Raw genomic sequence first — 23687 nt, 5'->3', positions numbered from 1 at the left:
TTCCTTGCATCACTTTCAAAGTTCGAGAATGCTCTATCAATTGATCTCCACTGGGCCCCATCAGCGGGGTGTCTCAGCATATCATCTTGCTTGCGTTCTTCTTTGTGCCATCGCATGAACTTAGCATTCGCCTTGTTTCTGAACAAACACTTCAAACATGGTATTATAGGAAAAATACTACATCACCTTCGCGGGAACTCTCTTCTTGGGAGGCTGCCCCTCAACATCACCAGGATCATCTCGCCTGATCTTATACCGCAGCGCTCCGCACACAAGACAAGCATCCAATTTCTCGTATTCATCACCACGATAGAGGATACAGTCATTAGGGCATGTGTATATCTTATGAACCTCCAATCCCAGAGAGCAAACAACATGTTTAGCTTCATATGTTGTGGACGACAATTCATTATTCTCAGGAAACATGTTCTTTACAATTTTCAATCTCCCATGAAATGTCTTATCGGACACATCATTTTTTTTACCTTTCATTGCAGTATTTCCAGTGTGGTACCTAGTTTTTTATGCTCCTACTTGCAATCTAGGTACAATAATTTTTTGTGATCATCTATCACACGTTGCAACTTTTTTGATTTTTTCTCAGTTTTGCAGTCTTTCTATGCATCCCATAGCACCTGACCAAGATCATCAACAGGGTCATCTTTTACAAACTCTTCTTCATCAGCCTCACACATTGTAGTATCTACAAAAGTTTGGCCTGCAGCCCAGTCTGGAATGTTGTTATCATCATCCTCTTCTTCATCGTCTTCCATTATAACCCCTCTTTCGCCGTGCTTGGTCCAAACCAAATAGTTAGGCATGAAACCGTATCTAAACATGTGACTGTGAAGTGTCCCCCAGGAAGAGTACTCTTTCTTGTAACTATATTGGAAGCATGGACAACATATGAATCCCTTCTCTGGCTTGTTGGCTTTTGTCACTATGTAAAAATAATACAAGACATCAACGAACTTCTTGGTCCGTCTGTCCGCGTTGTACATCCATTGCCAGTCCATCTTCATCGTATTACGTAAAAAATGGACATAGATCTTCGTATTAGATAAAAAACTTGATCAATATTGATAATTTACACCAATCAACCTTCATATCATTCACTAGGTCGACAAAAAGAAAAATGCTAGAATTCTGGAACAAGACAATATATATATATATAGACACACACACACTAAAGATTATAGATGCTCCATAGTGGACTTCACGTAGTCAATAATCCTAAAATAATGGTACAACATAGCAGAATGTTCACCCTCCAAGCCATCTCTGCACATAACTCAATCTTCTTCGAAGTCTATGGAGAGTCACCTCTGCTCCCCCAGTATCAGAAAATAATGGTACAACAGAATACCTTCGAATCCACATACTTTGCTTGAATATCATAAAGGAATATTGAAATAATTGTCCAAATGTCTTTTGGAGCAAGTGCCACATTTTCATAATAGAAGTATGTTGGCACAATAGCCTGTCCAGGCAAAAGACCTGTTCACTGAGTATGGCCCATTTTGGCAAGACAAAACCAACCAAACATCGATAGGTGGGTCCCTATACTTCTATTATGAAAACGTGGCTCCAAAAGGTATTTGGAAAACTATTTCAAGATTCTTTTATAATATTCAACCAGAGTTTGTGGACTCGAAGTTCTTCTGTTCTACAATTATTTTAGAATTCTTGACTCTGTGAAGTCCACTATGGAGCGTCTGTTGTCTTTAGTGTATCTTTGTTGTCCTGTTCCATAATTCTACCATTAAGTTGACCGGTGTAATTTTCATGTCATTCTAATTTAACATCCAAACTATCCAAAAAATTGTAGCAATGACCAAATTCTATTTCTTACACCTACAATTTATTTACCTCTATTTTATTGCAATAACTAAATATTAAAAACATATTTACTCTATTTTTTCCTCATACCTAATATTGCTCAAGATATTTATCATTATGAATCATATATAACAAGTAAGCTATCTATCAAATTATAGCTCAAAAGCATGTATAAATAAAAAATCATCTTCATTCTCCCTCATTAAGCTCATTTTTCTCTATCTCTAAAGCATAAAACAAAGCATAATAACAATAAATGAAGGCGGGTTGAAGTAGCTAACCTTTACAACACTTTGGATGAGTGAAATCCCCCAAGAAATTGAAGAAAAAAATTGGGCAGCACCTCCCTAAGCTTGCTTGGTTGCTATGTAGAAGGAGCCCGAAGCTCTCGGTCTAAGTGGCTCAGGCTCGGGGAGAAAGAAGCTGACTTTTATAGGCGTGGTATTTAGTCCCATTTGGTAACACCAACCGGAATTAAATACCCTCCATTTAGTCCAGGTTGGAATTACCAATCGGGACTAAATGGATGGCCTTTAATCCTAGTTAGTGTTACCAACCGGGACTAAATGTCCCACCAGAATCCATCGTCTTTACTTGCCGTTACAACCGGGACTAAAGGGGTTCTTTAGTCCCGGTTGATATTACCAACAAGGACTAAAGCTTCCGTTGTTGGTGGTGGCCGGTGGTGACCGTTTGATTTGAGACTAAAGCTCCTTTAGTCCTGGGTTCAAAAAGCGTCGAGACATATTACGCTGGATGGAAAGTCTATTCTCCACCAGTGAATTGTGCACTCATGCCTTTTTTTAATTGTACTGTCAAAACTCAAAAAGGATCAGTTGTTAAAGCTCATGGCCTCATATGTGTGTAGCCCACTGCACACAAGCATGCACGAAAATGATCGAGAAATCGATGAACAATCTTGAAACAGTTACTTATCGTGTACCTGCCTACGCATGTACTGTTGATGTATATAGTTCGTCCCCTTTTTGTGTATGAATGCAGCTGGATGTCCTGTACATACAGCATATACATGTAAAAAAGCTCTATGAAGCTTGTGATGGTGGAAGGATCGAAAGACATGAAAAGTTGGCTGTTGGTGTTGGCTACGGCAGAAGGAATCAAAAGTGGATGGCCCATGCTACGCTGTGTGTACGTGTACGCCGGGCAAGCCCGTCTGTTGTAGGGCCGTGTGTGGGACGCGAAACTCGAAAGTCACGTCCTTGGACAATCTTATCCCCTTGGTTGCGATCTAGCTGTACCTGTCCATCTACATGCAAGTGCTGTTCGGTTGTTAAATGAGTGTGCCTCCTTCGCTTCCTTCCTACCACGGCGACTCTGCACGTGCACCAAAAATCGTTTCAGAAGTGTGATCATCAGCAGCCTACAACTACATGCATGCATGTGTATGCCTACATTAATCACAACGTTCCAAAATGAGATGGGGGTGCAGATAGTATAGGCGAGATTGCTTGGTTCAAGGTTGTTTCGAGTCTTCTCGAAGTGTCAATTGATCAATTTAGACAATGAGATCTCTTTATCAACCAAGTCGTTGTAGTATAGTGGTGAGTATTCCCGCCTGTCACGCGGGTGACCCGGGTTCGATCCCCGGCAACGGCGTGTTTTTGGTTATTTTTATACCTGTTTTTTTTTTTCTGGACTTGTTCTTATGCAAAATATTTTAACTTCCCACGGTCCAAGCAACTTCTGCATAGATTGGATGGACACATGTATTTATAAACATCCTACTTCAGGAGGAGAAAACTTCCATTTTATGCTGCCATTCGTTATCTGCCCTGCATTTGCTTAGTTAAAATTATGATAAATGGAAGTTGCTTACTGGTTCTCAATGTGTGCTTGCATTTGCAACCCATTACCAATTGGCTAGTCCTGGTGAATTCTTACTAGGTAATTAGCAATTTATAAATGTTATAGTACCCCTTAGACTAGTCTCATTGCACAGTAACTGTGCCTGTTGAGTGTCATGGGGATGAAACTTCTCTCACATGTGACGAAACTCCTCCTTCTCTCTCCTTATAAATACCTTGCTAAGTCAGTAAAATTGGTGATGTGGTATGAAAATTAATGCTTATGAAACTTCCCATGAAAATTAATGCTCATGAAAGTCCCATGCAGGCGCCATCTCAATGTTCGCGCGTGTGTGTTTTAAATTTCAGGGGATACCCCAAGTCCAGTAGCATAAACTTCAGGACAATATTCATAATCTGTTATACAGCCCAGGCCCCAGGCACCATACAGCAGCTTACAGCTAAAGTAGCCACCGCTGACAAAACAGAAATCAAAGACACCATGAAACTCAAAAAGCCTTGCTTTTGGCATCCGACTATGAAACAAACAAGGGTTTTCTCTTCCTCCCTATGAATCATCCCCTGGGCCCTGGCTGTGCATCAACACCCACAACAGGACGGGGCTGGAAGCTTGACCGGCTTTCCATCTCAATGTGGTGAGCTTTTTATAAAATTTTTTTTTGCCCCTGGATATATTTCCCACCGGTGAAGTGATGATCTATAAAGCATGTTTCACATTTTCATGCATATTTAAAAATGATTCAAATTTGAACCATGAAGCCATAGCGCCTTTCAAGTTCGAAACATGAAGTTTGAAAAAGAAAATTCCCATTTACGAACATGAAACTTGGTGTTGTTTCTTCCAGATTCCTATCGTTTACACTGTTGTATTGTTGTATCACTCTAAGGTAATCTAATTTCTATGGATATCTTCCCTTGAAACTACACTCGTCACATGCCCACGCTGCAAAACAGTCGTTCAGAGTTGAGACGAACCAGCATTCAACCACGCAACGAGGACGCACCACAGCAAGACCAAGCGGAAGCAGCCTTGTAATCACCCAAACCAAGTAACTGTTGCATATCTGTTATCCTATATGAATGTACCACTCTAATAAAGTTGCCTATTCCTTATGGGTTCATGCAGAGCACACTACACCAGAACCTGGCTGCAAATGGAACAGAAAACGGGTGAATTCACATCATAGTTACTATATCATCACAAGAACAGTACATGTCCATCTACATCAATGTAAAATGCAGTATATCTTAACTCACCAAGCATGCCCTGATGTCCTGGCACCCGCACAACAGTCTACCATTGAGCAAGTCTGTGGATTGGAACACGCCCCCTCCATCACTTCTCTGGAATATTTCAGTTCAAAATAACGTCAGCATCATCCTGTAGAAAATCTGAAAAAGCTAGATAGTGCTTCCATACAAAGCAAGAGAGAAAATTTCCTATATTAAATAAAGTGAAATGCTTCTTTAGAATTTCTGAAAATGATAGTAGAATATTGATCTTCACATATGCTCAGTACCTTGTAGTAATCAACCGCGATAAAATTAGCCCATCGATTCCCTGCTGCTCCATAACATGTATTCACCATGTCAGTAAGACTTTGGGAATGCTGTAGACACGCAGTAAACTTTATAGGGACCGATGGGAAGTAGTTCATGAGGACCAGCGATTTAGTCTTGTCGCTAAGAGGTGCAGATTCAGCACGATTGGAGCATTTCCCAGCATCCATCCCATCATCACCATCTGAGATCAAGTGAAATATGTTACATTCAAGCATGCTGGTGGTGTTTGACTGCAATTCACAAAAGAAAAAAGATTCAAAGATTTGGTGCCTCACAATTGTTCTCAACCATGAAGTTCCACTGGTAAGCAATTCCTTCGGTACTCTGCTTTGAGCTGATGGAGGTGAACACCAGGAGGCGCTGGTTGCTTGCAACCATGTCACTGACAAGAGGCCAGTCCTGGCCATTCTGTGGCATTTTCGACACTGGGAACCAGTACTTCAGCAGGCCAGAGGTGTTGAACACGTTTGTCAGTCCATTCGGTGCATGAACATAGTCTTCCAGGATAATTGTGACGATTTCAGATGGATTGGCTGAAAGAAATGCCTCAATTTCCTGGAAGGTATCCAATGCTGGTTCCTAGAATAACACAAGGTATCGTAAAACACTGCAGTCTGAACACCTTCAGTTGAGATTCTACAGAGTCAGGCATGTTCAGTATACTCACAAATGCAGTGAAATCATTGCATTTCCCTCCACTTGAGTGGCATAGCCATACATCTCCTTTGAAGTCATATGTGTCTAGCATAAGTGCCCGAACGCCATTCTGCATATCATTGGTAATGTCATCAGAATAAGAATTCCTCGTGGAAAGATGCATATAATAGGACATGCTAAATTATTGAAGCACAAGAAGGTACATTTAACTGGTCAGTGACAGTATCCTCCTGGTTGTCGAAGGTGATGCGTGGAATCCCAGTGTGTGAAGGCTCACCAACGATCGCATATGAATTGTGCGTCGTGAGATAGGCATACTTGTTGAATGGCAATGAATTGTTCTGATAGACAACAAACCAGAAGCAAAATTCATTCAGGATATGACTCCAATACTTGGGAGAATGAACACAACTTATTACCCTTTGACTGTGAGTGCAAACGAGTCTTTTGGAGATTTATTAAATGGAAGTACAATCATCTAGATAGAGGCTTCTACTAGACAAAGGATGCAAAAGGAAGTATTCTGTATGGGGAAAAAAAAGAGAAAACAATTCAGGAAGGAAATAAATCACACTGCTGGAACAGTGTAACGTATAATTTTTCTCCGCCAAACAACCTTTGACGAAGATCATCTAGTACCAACTAGGTAGGAAAATCTGCGCACATCTACCAACTCGCAGAAACTCCTAAAAGTAAAGAATTGTGCTAATATCCTGAAACCTGAATGTACTGTTCGACATGTCGTCAGGGTGTGTTGCACAAGAACACCCTCACCCTGACGTGAGCGGAGAGAAATATCTTTTGCTAGTACGCTGCATTCTTCCTAACCGCTCATGTCTCGGCCTGGTAAATCAACTTGTAACAGGGAGCAGATCTGGTATCCGAAGAGATCATCATAATAACACGAATTCAGAACCGCAAACCACACGCACAGAACGACTGCTGCTCCTCCTCGGCTCGGCCGTTTTCCTTCACTAGAACAAGAGGGGAGAATCGAAGCGAAGTGCGACGGCGGCTTACAATGAGCTGGAAGGGGTTGGTGGCGGCGGAGCGGACGCAGTGGGAGCCGGAGAGCTTGGGCTCGCAGTCGAAGCACCACTGCCCGGCGCCGCAGTCCGCGCTCGTCGAGCAGGAGTCGCCCACCTGAATTCAGCAAGAAATCGCCGAGGTTCAGAATCAATCCCCCGCGTAGACAACCATGAATCGAGAAAAGGAGAGTTTTTTCAATCGGTTCTTGCCGGCCGCCGCCGCCGCTTACATTGGCAGTTGCCGCTCCCAGGGCCCCGAGCAAGAGGAGGAGCGTCGCCGCTGTAAAGGCGCGGCCCATGTGGGTGACTTGTTGCTGGTCCGCTCCACTCCTGAAAGTTGGAGAGAGAGAAGAACAGCGACGAGAAAAAAGGATAATGCCGTTCAGGATTCCTTCCTCAGGGGCTCCGTCCTTCTTCGGACTAATCAATCGTCGTCGGCTGGAGAGAGAAAGGAAAGACAGAGATTGTTGGGAAGGTAGGTGGCAGCGCAGGCCGGGTTAGCTTCGTCACGCGATTTATATACAGGACTGGCAGTAGATCGAGTACAGATTTGCAGCTTTGATTGCAGAAATAAAAGACTCGCTAATTTCAGAGAGCAAGAACAGCCGTGCAGATTTGCCAACTCGCTAATGCTGCTGCTGCTGGATTTCTACGCGCTGGTAACGTACGCACTGCTGCTGAATCTGAAATCTCTACTACGCGAGAGCCTTTGAGTCTACGCAGGCATTGATTGACGGAGAGGCACTGGATTGGAAAAGAAACGTGTTCAGATTTCAGCGTCCGCCTGGGGGCACACCACACCTGCCGAATTTTCACGTGAATGGAGCCTTGTGGAACAGAGGAATTTGCCGGTTGGGTTGGGTTGGGTTGGTGTTGCTTCCAAGGCGGTTTGTTTGTTGGGTGGCCACGACTCCGGTTTCGTCAGGTCGTCGGTTGTTAGCTTCATTGATGTGGTCAAGGGATGGAGACGCGACGTCAGGTCAGCCCATGCAGCCGCGCACCGGGCATGAACCCATCCAACTCAATGGCCAGTGGATACGAACTCCTGCAGCTTCAACAAGAGCCAAGAGCTTTTAGTCTGCTCCTAATAATCTCGTCACAATCTAATTAGCGTGTTGGAAGAATCACAATTCCTTTTTAGGGAGAGTTAGGATGAATTATTAAGTTGTCCTAATAATTATTGGGAAAAGAGAAAAGTAAAGAAACTGATGAAGCAAATGGTGATCATACATGCAATCCTGAATTCTTGGTTGCTGGGAAAATCAACTTAAGGATAGATAGACATTGTTACACAAAGTATATTAAAAGTATATATTATGAATTTGTTGATTTCTTCGGAGCGTCGTTTCCAAAGGAAATTCAAGTATTGTACGTGTAGTGAAAATATCTACAGCACAAATAGGCCTTAGGCCGAGGCTAGCCAATTCGGCCCATATATTACACAAACGCTGTCCCCCGCCGAGAAATTTCATTATTTAGGTTCCAATTTGCAAGTCTTTCAGAATTTAACGTCCGAACCCACGTATCAATGACTCATCCCGTATATAATTGTGATTGGAATGTCAAATTCTGAAAGATGTGCAAATTAAGATCTAAATAATAAAATCTCTCTGTTCCACCGAGACAAATGTCTGGCTTCGGAGTTCGGACAATGCCAATCACACATCTTGCACCTACCGTATTTATTTATGGAAAAAATCTATTTTAATCCACTCACCTATTCACTTTATTCGCTTAACCCCTAAGAAAATTTTTAGCTCGATTTACTCTCCCGAACTATTTCAATTGGTCCAACCTACCCCTTAATGAGTTTTTTTCCTTCATGTATAGTTAAATTTTAAGTTCAATTTTTGTGAGCAGATATAGATTAGGAATATTTAATACAAAATTTATCTTAGATACAAAATTGTATGAAAAGTAATCAAAATTTTTAATGTAGTTTTAGAGCATCATGTTATATGTCAAATAACAAAAAATGAAATTAAAACTTAACTAGTACGCCGATGAGTACGTGTAGAAAAGAAAAGAGAAATCTAATTAGAGATAGATTGGAACAACAAAAATAATTATAGGGAGTAAAGTGAGACTAAATTTTGTCGGGATTTAAGCGGGGCAAAGTGCGGGGAAGTAAAATTAATTTTTCCTTTATTTATTTTACCGCTCATATTAATCTGGCGGATGTTGTTAACGGCCCCGACAAATCCGTCTCATCGGAATGTCACGTCACGCGCGGGACCGCGAAGCGTTTCGGCCTGCTACAATTCGATCCTGTTGGGGTCCATCCCTCCTTTTCTTTCTCTTTTCTATCGTGATCAGGCTGAGATATGGCTCCGGGCCCATGAAAGTAATTTCGGCCCGTTTAAGATTTTGGCTTGCTCCGCATACAGAAATTTAGCCTAGCTGCGGCCCATTTTCTAGTTTCCTTTTTTTATTATAGTGAGGATGTTTCTTTCTTTTCTTGTGCTTTCTTTTTTCCTTTCCTTTTCTCCTTTTTACTTAATTTCGTTTTATTTTCTTTTGTATTTCCTTATTTCCTTATCTTTATTATTTCCGTATTTTTAATTTTTTATATTTACATTTTAAAATATTTTTATTTATCTTTTATTTTCCTTTTTATTTATATTTTAAATATTTTTAAATTTTTTATCCTTTTTATTTTCTTATTTTTCCTTTTATAATTATCATATTTCCATTTATTTTCTATTACTATTTTACCTTTTCAATTTTACATTTTTTTAAAAATTATTTTCTTATATCTTTTGTTTTAATTTTCTCTCTCTTTTTACTTTTCCATACCATTTTATTACTTTATTTTTATTTTTCGTTGCATACTAATTATAGTAATGGTTAGAATTTTTTTACTAGATTATAGACTTATAGTAAAATATAAAATGAAGGGATAGCATATATCTGCAGGTGATAAATGAGATGTTCCGTGTGTAACATTATCAATGGGGTATTGAGGAGAGCAAACACTAATATTCATTTCAAAGGTACTTTGGCGCAAACAATCCCTTCTGCTTTTGAGAACTTCTCGGTTTTGAATTTGATTCATTCTAACATGTTTTTGCTTTCAATTAGATTATATCATTTCAAATGGATACAGAATCATGGTTTCATCCGGAGCTGTGCACCTTAACAATGAACACTATGAGAATGCTCGGACCATTCACCCTTGGAGATGGCAGGTAGTCGTCCTACATACGGCCTTTGGAATCCTACCAGTGTACAAAATAAGTTATATCACGCATTGGCATCTGAATGAAAAATATACGCAGTCAGGGTTGCAGATAACAGAAGTGTTTAACAATACGTATTGGTTCATTGTTCTGCAGAGCAAGAACAATAAAGTTCAGGATGTGCCAGCAGCATCCAACTTGTTTAGTCCTTGGTGGTGGCCCTCGTCAGTGCCCAGGCAATTTCGGTTTTCCTCCATCATCTTGTAACACGCTTTAGGCCCTGTTTAGTTACTCCCAACTCCCAACTTTGACACTATGCAAAAAGAAGATTCCCCATCACATCAAACTTGCGGTACATGCATGGAGTACTAAATGTAGATGAAATTAAAAACTAATTGCACAGTTTTGTTGTACTTTGCGAGACGAATCTTTTGAGCCTAATTAGTCAATATTTGGACAATAATTCACAAATACAAACGAAACGCTACAGTGTGCTACAGTGCTGTAACAGTAATTTGGCACCTCCCAAATTCCCCAACTAAACAAGGCCTTAAGGTTAGTTTTGTATGTACTGTTCCAGGATGATTCTACACACTGTTCTGTTGCAGTCGACAGGCAGAGTTACAATTTTTTAACTGCAGACAACCGTACCTGACCACATTTTTCCTGATGACCAATCGATTTGCAGCTGGGATGAAGCAGAGGAAGATAAGGTTGTCTTCTTTCCTAACACTCGAACTCTCAAGGATACCCGATCAATCTGCGGCTGCGATCTGGCTCTATTATCAGCTGACCGCACAAAGGATTCCAGCTACTGTATGTTGTATTGCAATATAAATAGTAATAATAAAGGGAGAGAAAAATGGTTGCTCGTACTTGGTGCAATTTTTCTCCTTATGCATTTATCAATCTGTAACTAGTCTTCTTTCATACAAATATGTAACAACCCCATTTCCAGCAGTGCTTAGATATGGCAATGTAAGTTAGATGATTATTGAAGTGAGCAGCGTGGCAAGTTAATAGATAGTAGAAACACACACATGCCTGCAATCGAATGGAAAATTAAATTAGAACTCAAATCAAATAGTAATGCAGGAAGCACAAATATACTTATATTTTTTTATATATCTACAAATCGAGGTATCAATTATGAATGAACAGGCATGTCATAGTTGTTTGCGATCACCATGGTAATGCAGCAGGTTCCATGCATCATGCATGTGACAAATCGAGGTATGAAGATTGATACTAGAATATTAATCATGGTAATATCTACACACCGTCGCATGTATGGATCAGGCACCCCTGAATTCTAACAAGCATGTTCAAAGGCACACCTCCCAATCTTGATTAGGACATGCTATAGACTGAAAAGGAAGTCGGCAACACCCTTTCATCCTTACATATTACTCCCTCCGTGGCGGAACTGACTCAAGTACGCTGGTTAGAGCTCAGGACGTCCAACAGGCCAATCAGTGTAAACTCTGGTAGTCCGTCGAGTGTCCTCAATTCACCTGAAGACTCCACTTTCAACTGATACATCTATACATTTCGGATCGCACACGCAGAAGCCCGTCACAGATATTACAACTTTAAACAAATAATTTACAGTAGCGGAATATTACAAACCATAAGAGAGTTTCCTTAACATACAATACCAATACTTAAGAGTGTTTAAACAAACCACTTCGTTCATAGTCAGGGACGATAACATTACAAAGGCTTAATTAAACAAACGTAAAAGAAACACGTCGTGGGTGCAAAGTATTTCTCGTCTTTGGGAGCTCCCTCTTCCAAGCATAGGTCACTACTAACCTTCTTCAACTGCAACAAGAGTCACACAAACCCTAAGTGCTAAGTACTAAGGTACTTAGTAAGACTAACCCGTTAACGGAAAAGACTCAAGGATATGCAAGGCTTTCTTTAGGTTTCTTGCTGACTCAGGTTAAGTGGGCAAAGCTTACTAAGATTGATCCTTAGAACAACTTTTATTTCCCATTAGTTGCTAGACTGCTTCTATTTCAAAGTTTGGACTTCAAGCCAATACAAGCATGCTAACATCATAAAGCATTCATAAAGATCATTAGCAAGCAACTTTACGATGATGGTCAGAGATCAAGTGGTATTCATATTTAAGAAATGCGATGATTCGAACCAATTTACATCATGCAGGAGATGGAGCTAATCACACGACACGTACGCAACCTGTTGGATCGTACGTGGTAACTTTTCCCTCTTCGACTTCCGTCGCCTGAACTGAGCTCGCATAGCCCGAGGTCGTGTCCTCATGTACATCATTGTCCGGTCAAAGGTCCCATGAGTTGATGCCCACAAATACTGGCTTGTCCAGGTAATGTCCTCGGGTCCATCCGTCCTGGTCTGTGTATCCTTCTTGGAACATCCTATAAAAGAAACGAGGTTAGGTCTAACGGCACTCACCAAACCCAAAAGTTTTTAAAACATGCTTATGCAACATGATGCAACGACTCCTACGTACTCACAGACTCATATACACTCTCGTAGAGAAATTGGTGGCATCGTAATCTCTCCCTAATAATATACTACCGAGTACTAGCGACACGTAGCAAACAGTTAAGCCCTGTTTGGCATGGCTCCAACTCCGGGTGGAGCTGCTCCACTCCAGAACTCCACATGGAGCCAGCTCCGCTCCAAAACTCCAGAACTAAAATGGGATGTTTGGCTAGATGGGTGCTCTCAGCTCCAAAAAAGATCGATTTCAGTGTGGATTGCCATTGTTGCCCCCCAATTAAGACCCCACTTGTCATCCTCTCTATCCCATCTTCTTCTTCCCCTTTCAATATGCCAACGGGTTGTGTGTATTTTACATCCATCCATCCCCTTTCAATATCCCAACATATGCTGTAAATGAATGGATGAACATGGTCAGGAGGAGTGAAACTCAAAAGACTTTTGCAAATGTTTCCCTTGGTCTGTCAAAATCTTCCACTTTCAATATGCCAACGGGTGGCAGGGTGGGCGGCGGGCTAGGCGGTGGGGCTGGGCGGCGAGCGGCGGGACAGGTGGCGGGCGGCGGGGCTGGGCAGCAGGCGGCGGGGTGGGCGGCGACGGGTGGTGACGGGCGCGGTGCTGGGCGGCGACGGGCGGCGACTTGCGGCGGGTGGCGGGCGGCGACGGGCGGCGGGCGGCGACGGGCGACGGGCTGCGACGGGCGACGGGTGGCGACGGCGACGGGCGCTGGGCGGGCGACTGGCCTTGACGATGGGGAACAATAGAATAGAATGAAATATTTTTTTCCATAACCAGTGGTATTGGTGGGTAATTATCCACCAACTCCACGAGGAGATTCAAAAGAGAGGTTTCTGGAGCAGCAAAAGAGGTGCTCCAAAACTCCACCTCCATTTGCACTACAACTCCATGGAGTTTTGGAGTTGGGGTGTTTGGCTGAATTTTTTGATGGAGTTGCTGGAGTTTAGGAGTGGAGCCGTGCCAAACAGGACCTTAGCATCTGCAAAACAAACAACCGGTTAACACTACTACCACCTATGACTCACGTTTTCTTTATTTAAAATAGAGTCTCAGTGTTTAAATAGTAATATTTGTTGATTATCCCAACCTATGGCTTTGATACCAACTGTGGCGTCCCGCCCCCAGGGCCGGGCCTGTTTACACCTGGCAGCTCTCTAGGATATCAAGAATTCCCTCACAGACCAACACAAGTCTTTTCTGCGCACTTTGTCCTCACTCGTGTGCACCCGGGAAGAACTTCCCGCTCGGTCACCCATCCCGAAATTGCTCTAGGCCAAGCACGCTTAACTCCGGAGTTCTTTGAGGATGAGCTTCCGGAAAAGAAGTTGCAACTTGTTGGTATGAGTATTCTATCAATCCTATGAAGCCTTGGGCCAGGATGTCACATACTCACCCCCTTAGAAGACCGACGCCCTCGTCGGTCAACCCCAAGCTAGGAACGTCCCCTCTTGGCCACGTCCGTGTGTCCAGTGCCAGCGCATGTGCCATGCTGTGTGACCACTCTAGGCCCACACCAGCCATGCACACCATGCCTGCGCAACTGCGACCGCACGCGCCCGTGAAACCGCGAGAGTCGGCTCTGATACCAGCTGTGGCGGAACCGTCCAACTTAAAGTGGTTTAAATGCGCCTAATCGCTGCCGATACAGCAATTATCCGAAACGCACTTAAAACAGTATAAGTCCGGTCGTCGGTCGAGTGTCCCTAGGACTCCTCGAATGATCCACGTCACGTCTTGTAGGCATACACCAGGATTGTTTCCGCGATGGGAAAGCATCAACAAATATTACATTTTTACATACATACATGAGGTACAAGTTATTACAGGACATAGTTTGAAATAAACTTAACCGTGCAGGTTAGATAGAGGTTCTAGGATTTGAATATAAGCGGTTCAGGTGGGAGATGAGCATTTAAGATTTCTTCTAAGGGTATTGTGAGACTCATAAAAATACCCTAGTTTTTCGGGACTTTCTCCTCGGTGGATTCCTGCGGTGCCTCTGAAAAATAGCCACAAGGGATAACCCTGAGTACGAGGTACTCAGTAAAGCTTACCCGACTAACCAATATAATAGCTTTTCTTGGAACTACATGATAGCTTTTTCAGTGTACTTGGCTGACACATTTTTGTCAAAAGAGCTTACTAAAAGTGAGACCTTAGCTTTATCTTTTATTTTGATTAAGTTATTACCTAACCATTCTAAATGATGATAAAAGATTAATTGCAAACAACAAGGTATTAAGTCATACACCAAAACATTAGTGGAAAGATATAGCATTCATGAACTTATACTACGATGCTCAATAGTGATCAAGTGCATTCATAACCGAGAATTGCGGCGATCCGGATCAAATTACATCCTGCAAGAGAGTACCCTGATCACCAGTTATATACGACTATCCAGGTCGTACGTAACGACTTTTCGATTAGCAAATCCAATGATTGGGAATAAGACTACCCGGACCCAGGGACGCACCCTCACATGGGACCCACGTCTGGCCTGATCACCATGTGAGTTTCAGGCTACGCCCCTGCCAATCTCCAACACGTCAAGCGCGGGTACGAGGTATTCCCGATCAGAGGGTTTACTAACCTACTGGGCTTTACTGGTCCCATACCTAGTAAGTGATCTGATGTCTTTCACTTGATCAAAGGTTAAGACAACGAATCGGGCTTTAACCAAATTAATCTAGCAGACAGAACTACATCCTTAGCTTCTGTCCGCTTCTTAACTTCCAAGTTATCTTTCCATAAATAACATGCATGACTCAACATTTACATTAAGGTTTGGTAAACCAATTACTTAGGCAACTAAGCATTTCTAGACTTGGGTTATTTACTAAATGTTTGAACAAGTGGCAAAGATGTCCTTAAAACAAGGTATGATAATGCACAAGAATGGGTTTCAAGCAACTCCTAGACCTAGTGCATTCATATAGCAAATAACCGATAATTGGACACATGAAATATCGACTCCAAAATAATAGGTATAATGCACCGAGGCTTGCCTTGTTCTACAAAAAAAGTTAGCACTGTCTGAAGGATTGGCCTCGTAGGGAACCAATTCAATGATCTCTTCGAACTCCGGAGATCCTTCTGAAAATTCCGAGAAACCCCTTTCCGGTGCTTCGGTGTCTATGACAAAGCATATGCAGGGGTTAAGAATGCAACTTTTTGAATACAAGACTATACAACTTCCCTTCATGATAAAGTTGCAAGCCAACAAGGACTATACAATTTATCATGATAAAGTTGCAAGCCAACACACAAAAACCCGAAAAGATTAGCCTAACAATTTTATTTCCTTTACTAACCTTACCTAGGGCCTTTTCTTTTCTTTTTATAAAATGTTATAATTATTTTCTAGCCTTAAAACCTAATTTCCTATGAGTTAACAATAATTTGTGATTATGAAATGTTATTCCATATTTTATGCATTTGCTAAAGATTAAGTATTTATTTAAATACCTTAAAAGAAAGGCATTAAATAAATACCCAAATTTTTATTATTTTTCCTAGGGTATAAAAATTTTAATGTATAAAGTAAAATAAAATAAGCCTAACAAAATTGGTTTCACTAATTTTGGACACCCCTAGAAATTTCTGTGATTTAAATGGTGAGATTTGGATTTAATCTATTTATTCTACAAAGGAAATCTAAATTTTTCCCGGAAAACTCCCCGGCCTACTTTTCTCACGCACCCTAACTCTACCGCCTCTCTCTTATGCTGGGCCCGCGGCTCGGACCACCCCCTTCTCGTATTCGTCCTACCCGCCGGCCTCTTATACCTCTACTGGGCCTACTGGGCCGTTTTCTTTTTCTTTTTCCTTTCTCCACCCGGCAGCGGCCCAACGGCCCACCCTTCCTTTTTCTTCTCTCGCGCAGCTGCTGGCCCGCCTTACCGGCCTACCGGCCTGTTGGACTTCACAGCCTCCGGCCTTTTTCCTCCAACGGCCCCTCCCCGCACCGATACTTGGGCCGACTGGACCCTCGGTCCACTTAAGCCATCGTCCGGCCTGCCTCCTCCCTCTCCTCTCCTCTCTGACGCGCGGGCCCGCAGCACCAGAGCCTTCTTCCTCCTTCCGCCAAAACCCGAGCGCAACAGGGGGCGGTGCGGCTCGCCGGCCGGCGCCCCACCGGCGATGGGGCTAGGCCGGGGAAGCATCCCCATGCCCTAGCGCACCCGTGCGCGGCGGTAACTCCGCGGGAGATGGCTGGAGCCATTCCCTCCACGGCGGCGGACGGCGCCTACGGCCGGTCGTGGCTAAGCACGACGACGGCTCGGCCTACCCCAACGACTACTTCTACGGCTTCCTAGTGCCCCGAGGACTCACCTACGACTACCCATAAGGAAAAAGAACAACGGCAGGAAGGTGCTCACCGTGAGCAGGAGGTGCGGCGGTGGCGGACGGAAATGACGGCGAGTACGGGTACTCCGGCAAGGATGCTGGGCAACAAGTTGACTGGGGTGTAGCTGGGGTACCTGCGGAGGAGTGGGCGAGAGGAATCGACGGGAGATGAGGTGTAGCAGTGGAATTTTTGGTCGGCGGCGGTAAAAAGAACGGGCGGTAAAAGAGCGGCGGCGGGAGCGGTAGTTACACAAAAGTTTCACCGGCGCATGAACGACACCGTGGCCTACTCGTAGGCTTGCGTGGTAAGGAGGTGGCGTAGCTGCTGTGCTGGCGGTCGACCGAAAACGCCGGCGGTGACACGTCGTGCTCAGCTCTGTCACCCTCCCTTCCTTTGTTTCTGACGCTCGAAAGTTCAGGTCCAAATCACGGTCGATTTTGAATCCGACGGCTCCACGGTCCTTTAAGCAATGTTGTAGATAAACTTGAACTCTCCAAGTTTTATTTTTGCTCTGACTCGAGATAAACATCCTAACATAGTCGAATTTTGAATTCTTTTCCCCATTTAACTGAATCACTCTGAACTTGAAGTTCAGTTCGTCAGTCATTTGATATGGCCATGTACCCATCTGTTAATTCACTTTCAGTGCACCAAACTCATTCTTTTCAGTCCAACTTCCATCCATTCGTGTTCTACAACTTTCAAAGATTCCATTTTGCCCATAAACACCTATACCCTTTACACTATATTTTTCTGAAATTTATTCCAAACTCAGCCATTTCTCACTGTTTCAGACTTAGGTAATTTTGATGTTTCAGTGACTCGGCCGAAAATGGCAGAGTGCCAACTTTAGGCCTCAAATTAAATTGGTTCCCTTGGTGGTTCTTGATCAACAACACCCCAATATGCTGGTCCAAAGTCCATACTTCATCACTGTACAGTTGCCTTAGTCCACTTATTTGGAAAATTTGGCAGAAATCAAATTCCAAAATGGGCTCTTATGCTGTTTTTCTGAAATCCTATTGTCGGACGGTGAATAGTGCTCTTCTATTTTGATTTCTTCTTTTGGTTTTCTTGAAATATTTAGGTCCAGATTTTGTTCCCAATCTTGATCTCCAAGTTCTAAACACTCTTATCCTTTCATTCCATATTTTTGCCAAATTTTTCTGAATTTCGAATTCAAAAATCAAATTTCGGTCAAATTTGACCCGAATTTGATTTTTAGCCAATTTCTTCTCCTTTTCTTCATGATTTACCTTTACTTCTTCTGAATTGTTTTGATGACTAAAATGGCAGGTGTTACAGCCTCTCCCTCTTAACAGAATCTCGTCCCGAGATTCCAGGGGTTAAATTCTTGGCTTTGACAATGGAAAGGAAACTACATCAGGTCAAATATCTCTCTTTTCTGAACAAGGAAAGTGGGGTGGTGGCTTCTGTTCATTTGATCCTAACGGTTTCAAATAGCTCAGGATATTTAGACTCTAGGTCTTCAGCCTGTTCCCAAGTAGCTTCATTTGGAGTATGATTCTTCCATTGTACCTTGTAAAACGTAATACTCCGAGTTCGGGTATCTCTTGTCTTTTGATCCAGAATTTTAATAGGCCTTTCTTCGTAGGTTAGGTCTGGTTCGAGCTCAATTTCTGGATCTTCTAGAATCTCTTCTGGAACTCTTAAGCACTTCTTGAGCTTGGATACATGAAATACATCATGTATAGAAGTAAGTTGGTCTGGTAACGATAGCTTGTATGCTACCGGACCCTTTCATTCCAGAATTTCATAAGGACCAATATACCTTGGGGCTAATTTACCCTTTATTCCAAAACGTTGTACTCCTTTCATCGGGGATACTTTCAAGTATACAAAATCTCCGACATGAAATTCTAAAGACCGTCTCCTTTTATCTGAATAACTCTTCCGTCGAGACTGGGCTATTTCCAAATGTTTACGAATTTTCCGGACCTTTTCTTCGGTTTCCATAACCAAATCTGATCCCAAATGTGTTCTTTCTCCTACTTCCGACCAATTCAAGGGGGTTCGGCATTTTCGACCATACAAGGCTTCGAAAGGTGCCATTTTAATACTAGCTTGATAGCTATTATTATAGGAGAACTCGGCTAGGGGCAAACATTCATCCCATAGCTTAGAGAAGGTAAGAACACAAACTCTTAACATGTCTTCCAAGATTTGGTTGACTCTCTCCGTCTGTCCTCCGGTTTGAGTATGATAGGCTGAACTTCTGATTAGAGTAGTTCCCATGTCTTTTTGTAGTTGTTCCCAAAACCTGGAAACAAACTGGGAACCTCGATCGGAGATAATTGTCCTTGGTACTCCGTGCAAAGATACGATCCGGGCTATATAGATCTTTGCATATGTCAACACTGGATATGTAGTCTTGACGGGGATGAAATGGGCTGACTTAGTAAGACGGTCGACAATAACCCAGATGGAATCATATCCTTTCGAAGTAGTAGGCAACCCAACTATGAAGTCCATGGAAACATCCTCCCATTTCCAGGTAGGGATTTCCGAAGCTTGAAGTAAACCCGCCAACTTTTGTAGGATTGGTTTAACTCTCCGGCAGGTATCACATTCGGCTACATATTCTGCAATTTCAGGTTTCATCTTGGCCCACCAAAATCTTTGTTTCAAATCTTGGTACATTTTGTTACTTTCGGGATGAATGGCAAACTTAGATAGATGTGCTTCATCCAAGATCAATTTTCTTAGGTTTTTCATCCTGAGGAACTACTATCCTTTTCTTGAAATATAGTCCCCCATCATCTTCTTGAGTGAGTTCGGGAATCTTTCCTTCTGTCCTTTGTTGATAAAGCACCTTGATCCAAGGATCTTCTTTTTGGGCTATTATAATTCTTTCCTTTAGGGTGTCTTGCACAATAATGTTCTGGAGGGCACCTTGTTTTTACTATTACCGAGCTTAAATCTTCTAATTCTTCACATAGGGTCTTAAGGTTAGACTGAACAGTAGTACAGTGGCATTGGGCCTTTCTGCTCAAAGCATCGGCCACCACATTGGCCTTACCAGGATGGTAGTGGATTTCTAGCTTATAATTTTTAATTAGTTCCAGCCACCGTCTCTGCCTCATGTTCAAGTCCATTTGAGTGAAAATGTACTTTAAGCTTTTGTGGTCAGTAAAGATACGACATTCACTACCTAAAAGATAGTGCCGCCATATCTTTAATGCATGGACTATCGCAGCAAGCTCTAAATCATGGGTAGGGTAATGCTCTTCATGATGCTTCAGTTGACGAGAAGCATAAGTAATAACTCTGCCTTCTTGCATAAGAACACATCCTATCCCTGTCCCTGAGGCGTCACAATACACGTCAAAGGGCTTCTCTAAATCAGGTTGAGCTAGCACTGGAGCTGTAGTCAGTAGCTTCTTTAGGGTTTGAAACGATTCTTCACATTCGGGATTCCACCCGAATTTCACTTCTTTCTTTAACAATTCCGTGATTGGCTTGGAAATTTTTGAGAAGTTACGAATGAACCTACGGTAATACCCGACCATTCCCAAGAAACTTCTTACTTCATGAATAGAGGTTGGTGATTTCCAATCCAATATGTCTTTGACTTTTTCGGGATCTACTTCAATTCCCCTTTCGGACAGTATGTGCCCAAGGAATGGAACTTTCTTTAACCAGAATTTACATTTGCTGAACTTGGCATATAACTGGTGTTCCTGGAGTCTATTTAGAACAATACGCAGGTGTTGCGCATGTTCCTCTTCATTTTTAGAGAAGACTAGGATATCATCTATAAAGACGACCACAAATTTATCTAATTCCGGCATGAACACCGAATTCATGAGGTACATAAAATGCGCTGGGGCATTTGTCAGTCCGAAAGACATAAATAAGTACTCATACAATCCATATCGGGTTGAGAAGGCTATTTTAGGTATGTCTTTGGGCTTTATCTTAATCTGATGATATCCTGACCGAAGATCGATTTTTGAAAAGACCTTAGCTCTAGCTAGTTGATCAAATAACAAGTCAATCCGTGGCAACGGATACTTGTTTTTAATGGTTACCGCATTCAAAGGGCGGTAATCCACACACAACCTTAATGTGCCATCTTTCTTTTTAACAAATAGAGCAGGGCAGCCCCATGGTGAAGTGCTAGGTCGGACAAAACCTTTGTCTAGCAATTCTTGGAGTTGGACTTTTAATTCTGCTAACTCCTTAGGCGGCATCCGATATGGCCTTCTCGAGATAGGAGCAGTGCCAGGTTCTAACTCAATAGTAAATTCTACCGCTCTATCAGGCGGTAGTCCAGGAAGATCTTCTGGAAACACATCTACAAACTCATTAACCACGGGAATAGATTCTAGAGTCACTGCTCTAGTCTTTTTGACCAGCTGGTCCAGACAAGGATGAGCGGATAATTGGAGCTCAAAAGGATGGCCTTGGTCACCTCTCATACTAACAACCCGGTTATCCATATCGATTTGAACTTTATGTTCCTTCATCCAATTTACCCCCAAAATAATATCTATTCCCTGATCTTCCAGAATTAAAGGATAAGCACCCACCTTATTCCCTTCTAAATTCAAAGTCACATTACGAGCTACCTAATTTGTATTTTGAGTAGCTCCAGTAGCTTGAATAGCGTATTTGACATTTAAGGTGTGCACTTCTAGTTGGTGTTGCTTAACAAACTCTCTACTTATAAAAGTATGTGATGCATCCAAATCAAATAAAATCATGACAGGATAATCATTGACAAGGTACATACCTGCCAGAATAGGTTCACCTTCCGGAATCTCCTCCACATTCATATACTGAGCTTGCCCCGTCTTGGTATTCAGAAATTTGCGATGAACAAATTTTTGTCCGGTGCCCTGACCAGAGGTTTGAGCCCTCAAATTTGCATTTCCCCCAGCTTTGGGAAAACGGCAGTCTCGGGCAAAGTGTCCCAGTTTCCCACAGTTAAAAAAAACCTATGGATTCCTCGGAGGAGTAGGGCTGCGAAACCCAAGCGGTGGCGCATTTCCAGGACGAGGAGTATTAGGAGGAGTTCTGACATTCCAGGGCTGAAATGGCCTCTACTGAAAAGAAGGCCGATACGCGGGCTGAGGAGGACCTCGGTATACTACCTTCATCCTCTGCGGGGCATTCCCGAAGGTTCCAAAAGAAATATTCTTCCTCTTCAAGGATTCTTCTTTCTTTAAAGTTTCATCTAAGATTCTCATCTTTTCTTCTGCAGTAATGGCTGTGCTTACCGCAGAACTATAATCAGCAAAGGTGCAGGTAGACAACTTCTCCTGCATCCGTGCATTAAGCCCGCGAAGATAACAGTCCCTTTTTCTGGACTTCGTGTTAACATGTTCCAGTGCATACTGGGCCAAGTGATCAAACTCATTGGTGTAATCCAGAATGCTATGGGTCCCTTGCTGCAGCCCTAGGAATTGTTCCAGCTTCATTCGCATAATTCCTTCTGGCACAAACTGTGTTCGGAAGGCTTCCTTGAAGTTTTCCCAAGTAACCTCCCTTCCGACCGGTTGCCTTGCCAAATAACTGGTCCACCAGGTCCCAGCGGGATCCTGGAGTTGGAGTCCGACAAACTCCGCCTTCTGGGTGGTGGTGCACTGGGGAATCACCCGAAATTTTTGCTCCATCGTCTGAAGCCATTCATTAGCTTCTAGTGGGTGCTCAGCTTTTAGGAATATCGGAGGACGAGTTTCCAGAAACTGGGTGTAAGATACACCACGTTCTGGGTCCCGTCGGTTTCCACCATTGCCGGTGTTTTGCACAATCATCTGAAGCAGTCGAGCCTGTTCGGCTCCTGAATTCATGAGGCTGGCTATGGCATCAGCCAGCGTTGGGGCTCTGGGTAAGTTCTCGTCGTGGCCCCCTGACCCCGAAGCTCGAGGACCTCTCGGATCCGTCATGCTGTCAAAATCAAACAGAGTATTAATATCTAAGTCATAGTTTACCAATAGTTAATGCGAAGGAGGCCTGCGACACATCACAACATGCCTATTACTATCCATCATAGGAACTGAACACTTATATACATGATGTATTTATATGACATCGTTCTCAACTCCCATGGCAACACTGCTTCGTGACCATACACTAGTTGATAAGGGGATATCTTGGTAGCTCCGTGGCAGGCCATCCTGTACGCCCATAAAGCTTCAATCAAACATAAGTGCCACTTTTTAGGCTGTTCCTCAATCTTCTTTTTGATTAACTTAATTATCCCCTTATTGGAAGACTCGGCCTGGCCATTAGCTTGAGCATAATATGGAGAAGAATTTAGCAACTTGATCCCCATATCGGCAGTGAATTCCTCGAACTCTCCCGAAGTGAACATCGTCCCCTGATCGGTTGTGATAGTTTGAGGGATGCCGAAGCGATAGACAATGTGGTCTCTCACAAAATCGACCATAGCAGCCGACGTTACGACCTTTAATGGAATCGCCTCTACCCATTTGGTGAAATAGTCCATGGCTACTAAGATGAACTTATGCCCCTTACTTGATGGAGGATAAATTTGTCCGATGAGGTCTATTCCCCAACCTCTGAACGGCCACGGCTTGATTATCGGGTTCATGGCCGATGCGGGCGCGCGTTGCACATTTCCATACTTCTGACAGTCTTGACACCCTTTATAATATTTGAAATAATCCTCAAGGATCGTCGGCCAATAGTATCCATTATTCCTAATCATCCACTTCATTTTATGAGCCGATTGGTGAGCTCCGCACAC

The 23687-nt window shown here is 42.8% G+C and overlaps 1 protein-coding gene and 1 non-coding gene across 2 annotated transcripts; one reads left to right on the top strand and one right to left on the bottom strand.

The window, feature by feature from the left end:
- The first annotated feature begins 3384 nt into the window (after positions 1–3384).
- TRNAD-GUC lies at positions 3385–3456 on the top strand. The gene has a single exon. It is a non-coding gene; the product is annotated as a tRNA-Asp (tRNA).
- A 907-nt stretch (positions 3457–4363) lies between these two features.
- Positions 4364–7692, bottom strand: LOC101759721 (PI-PLC X domain-containing protein At5g67130). The gene is made up of 8 exons (XM_004983967.3): positions 7144–7692; positions 6906–7028; positions 6089–6226; positions 5896–5994; positions 5504–5807; positions 5186–5409; positions 4923–5009; positions 4364–4813 (listed from the first exon to the last, which is right to left on the bottom strand). Exons 1-8 carry the CDS (start codon positions 7210–7212, stop codon positions 4784–4786), a joined length of 1074 nt encoding a protein of 357 aa, XP_004984024.1. The 5' UTR covers positions 7213–7692; the 3' UTR covers positions 4364–4783.
- Between the last annotated feature and the right edge of the window lie 15995 nt (positions 7693–23687).

The sequence above is a fragment of the Setaria italica genome, chromosome IX (assembly GCF_000263155.2).
Source record: "Setaria italica strain Yugu1 chromosome IX, Setaria_italica_v2.0, whole genome shotgun sequence".
Lineage (NCBI taxonomy): Eukaryota > Viridiplantae > Streptophyta > Magnoliopsida > Poales > Poaceae > Setaria > Setaria italica.
This window is presented reverse-complemented; position numbering and strand designations above follow the sequence as displayed.

Bases quoted from the DNA above. Each gene is read 5' to 3' on its own strand.
- LOC101759721 (XM_004983967.3), bottom strand. From the start codon at position 7,212: ATGGGCCGCGCCTTTACAGCGGCGACGCTCCTCCTCTTGCTCGGGGCC. The intron at 5,410-5,503 runs GTGAGGCACCAA...ACTTGATCTCAG, and splicing joins CTTCATGGTTGAGAACAATT to ATGGTGATGATGGGATGGAT. The intron at 4,814-4,922 runs GTGAGTTAAGAT...TTCCATTTGCAG, and splicing joins AGGACATCAGGGCATGCTTG to CCAGGTTCTGGTGTAGTGTG.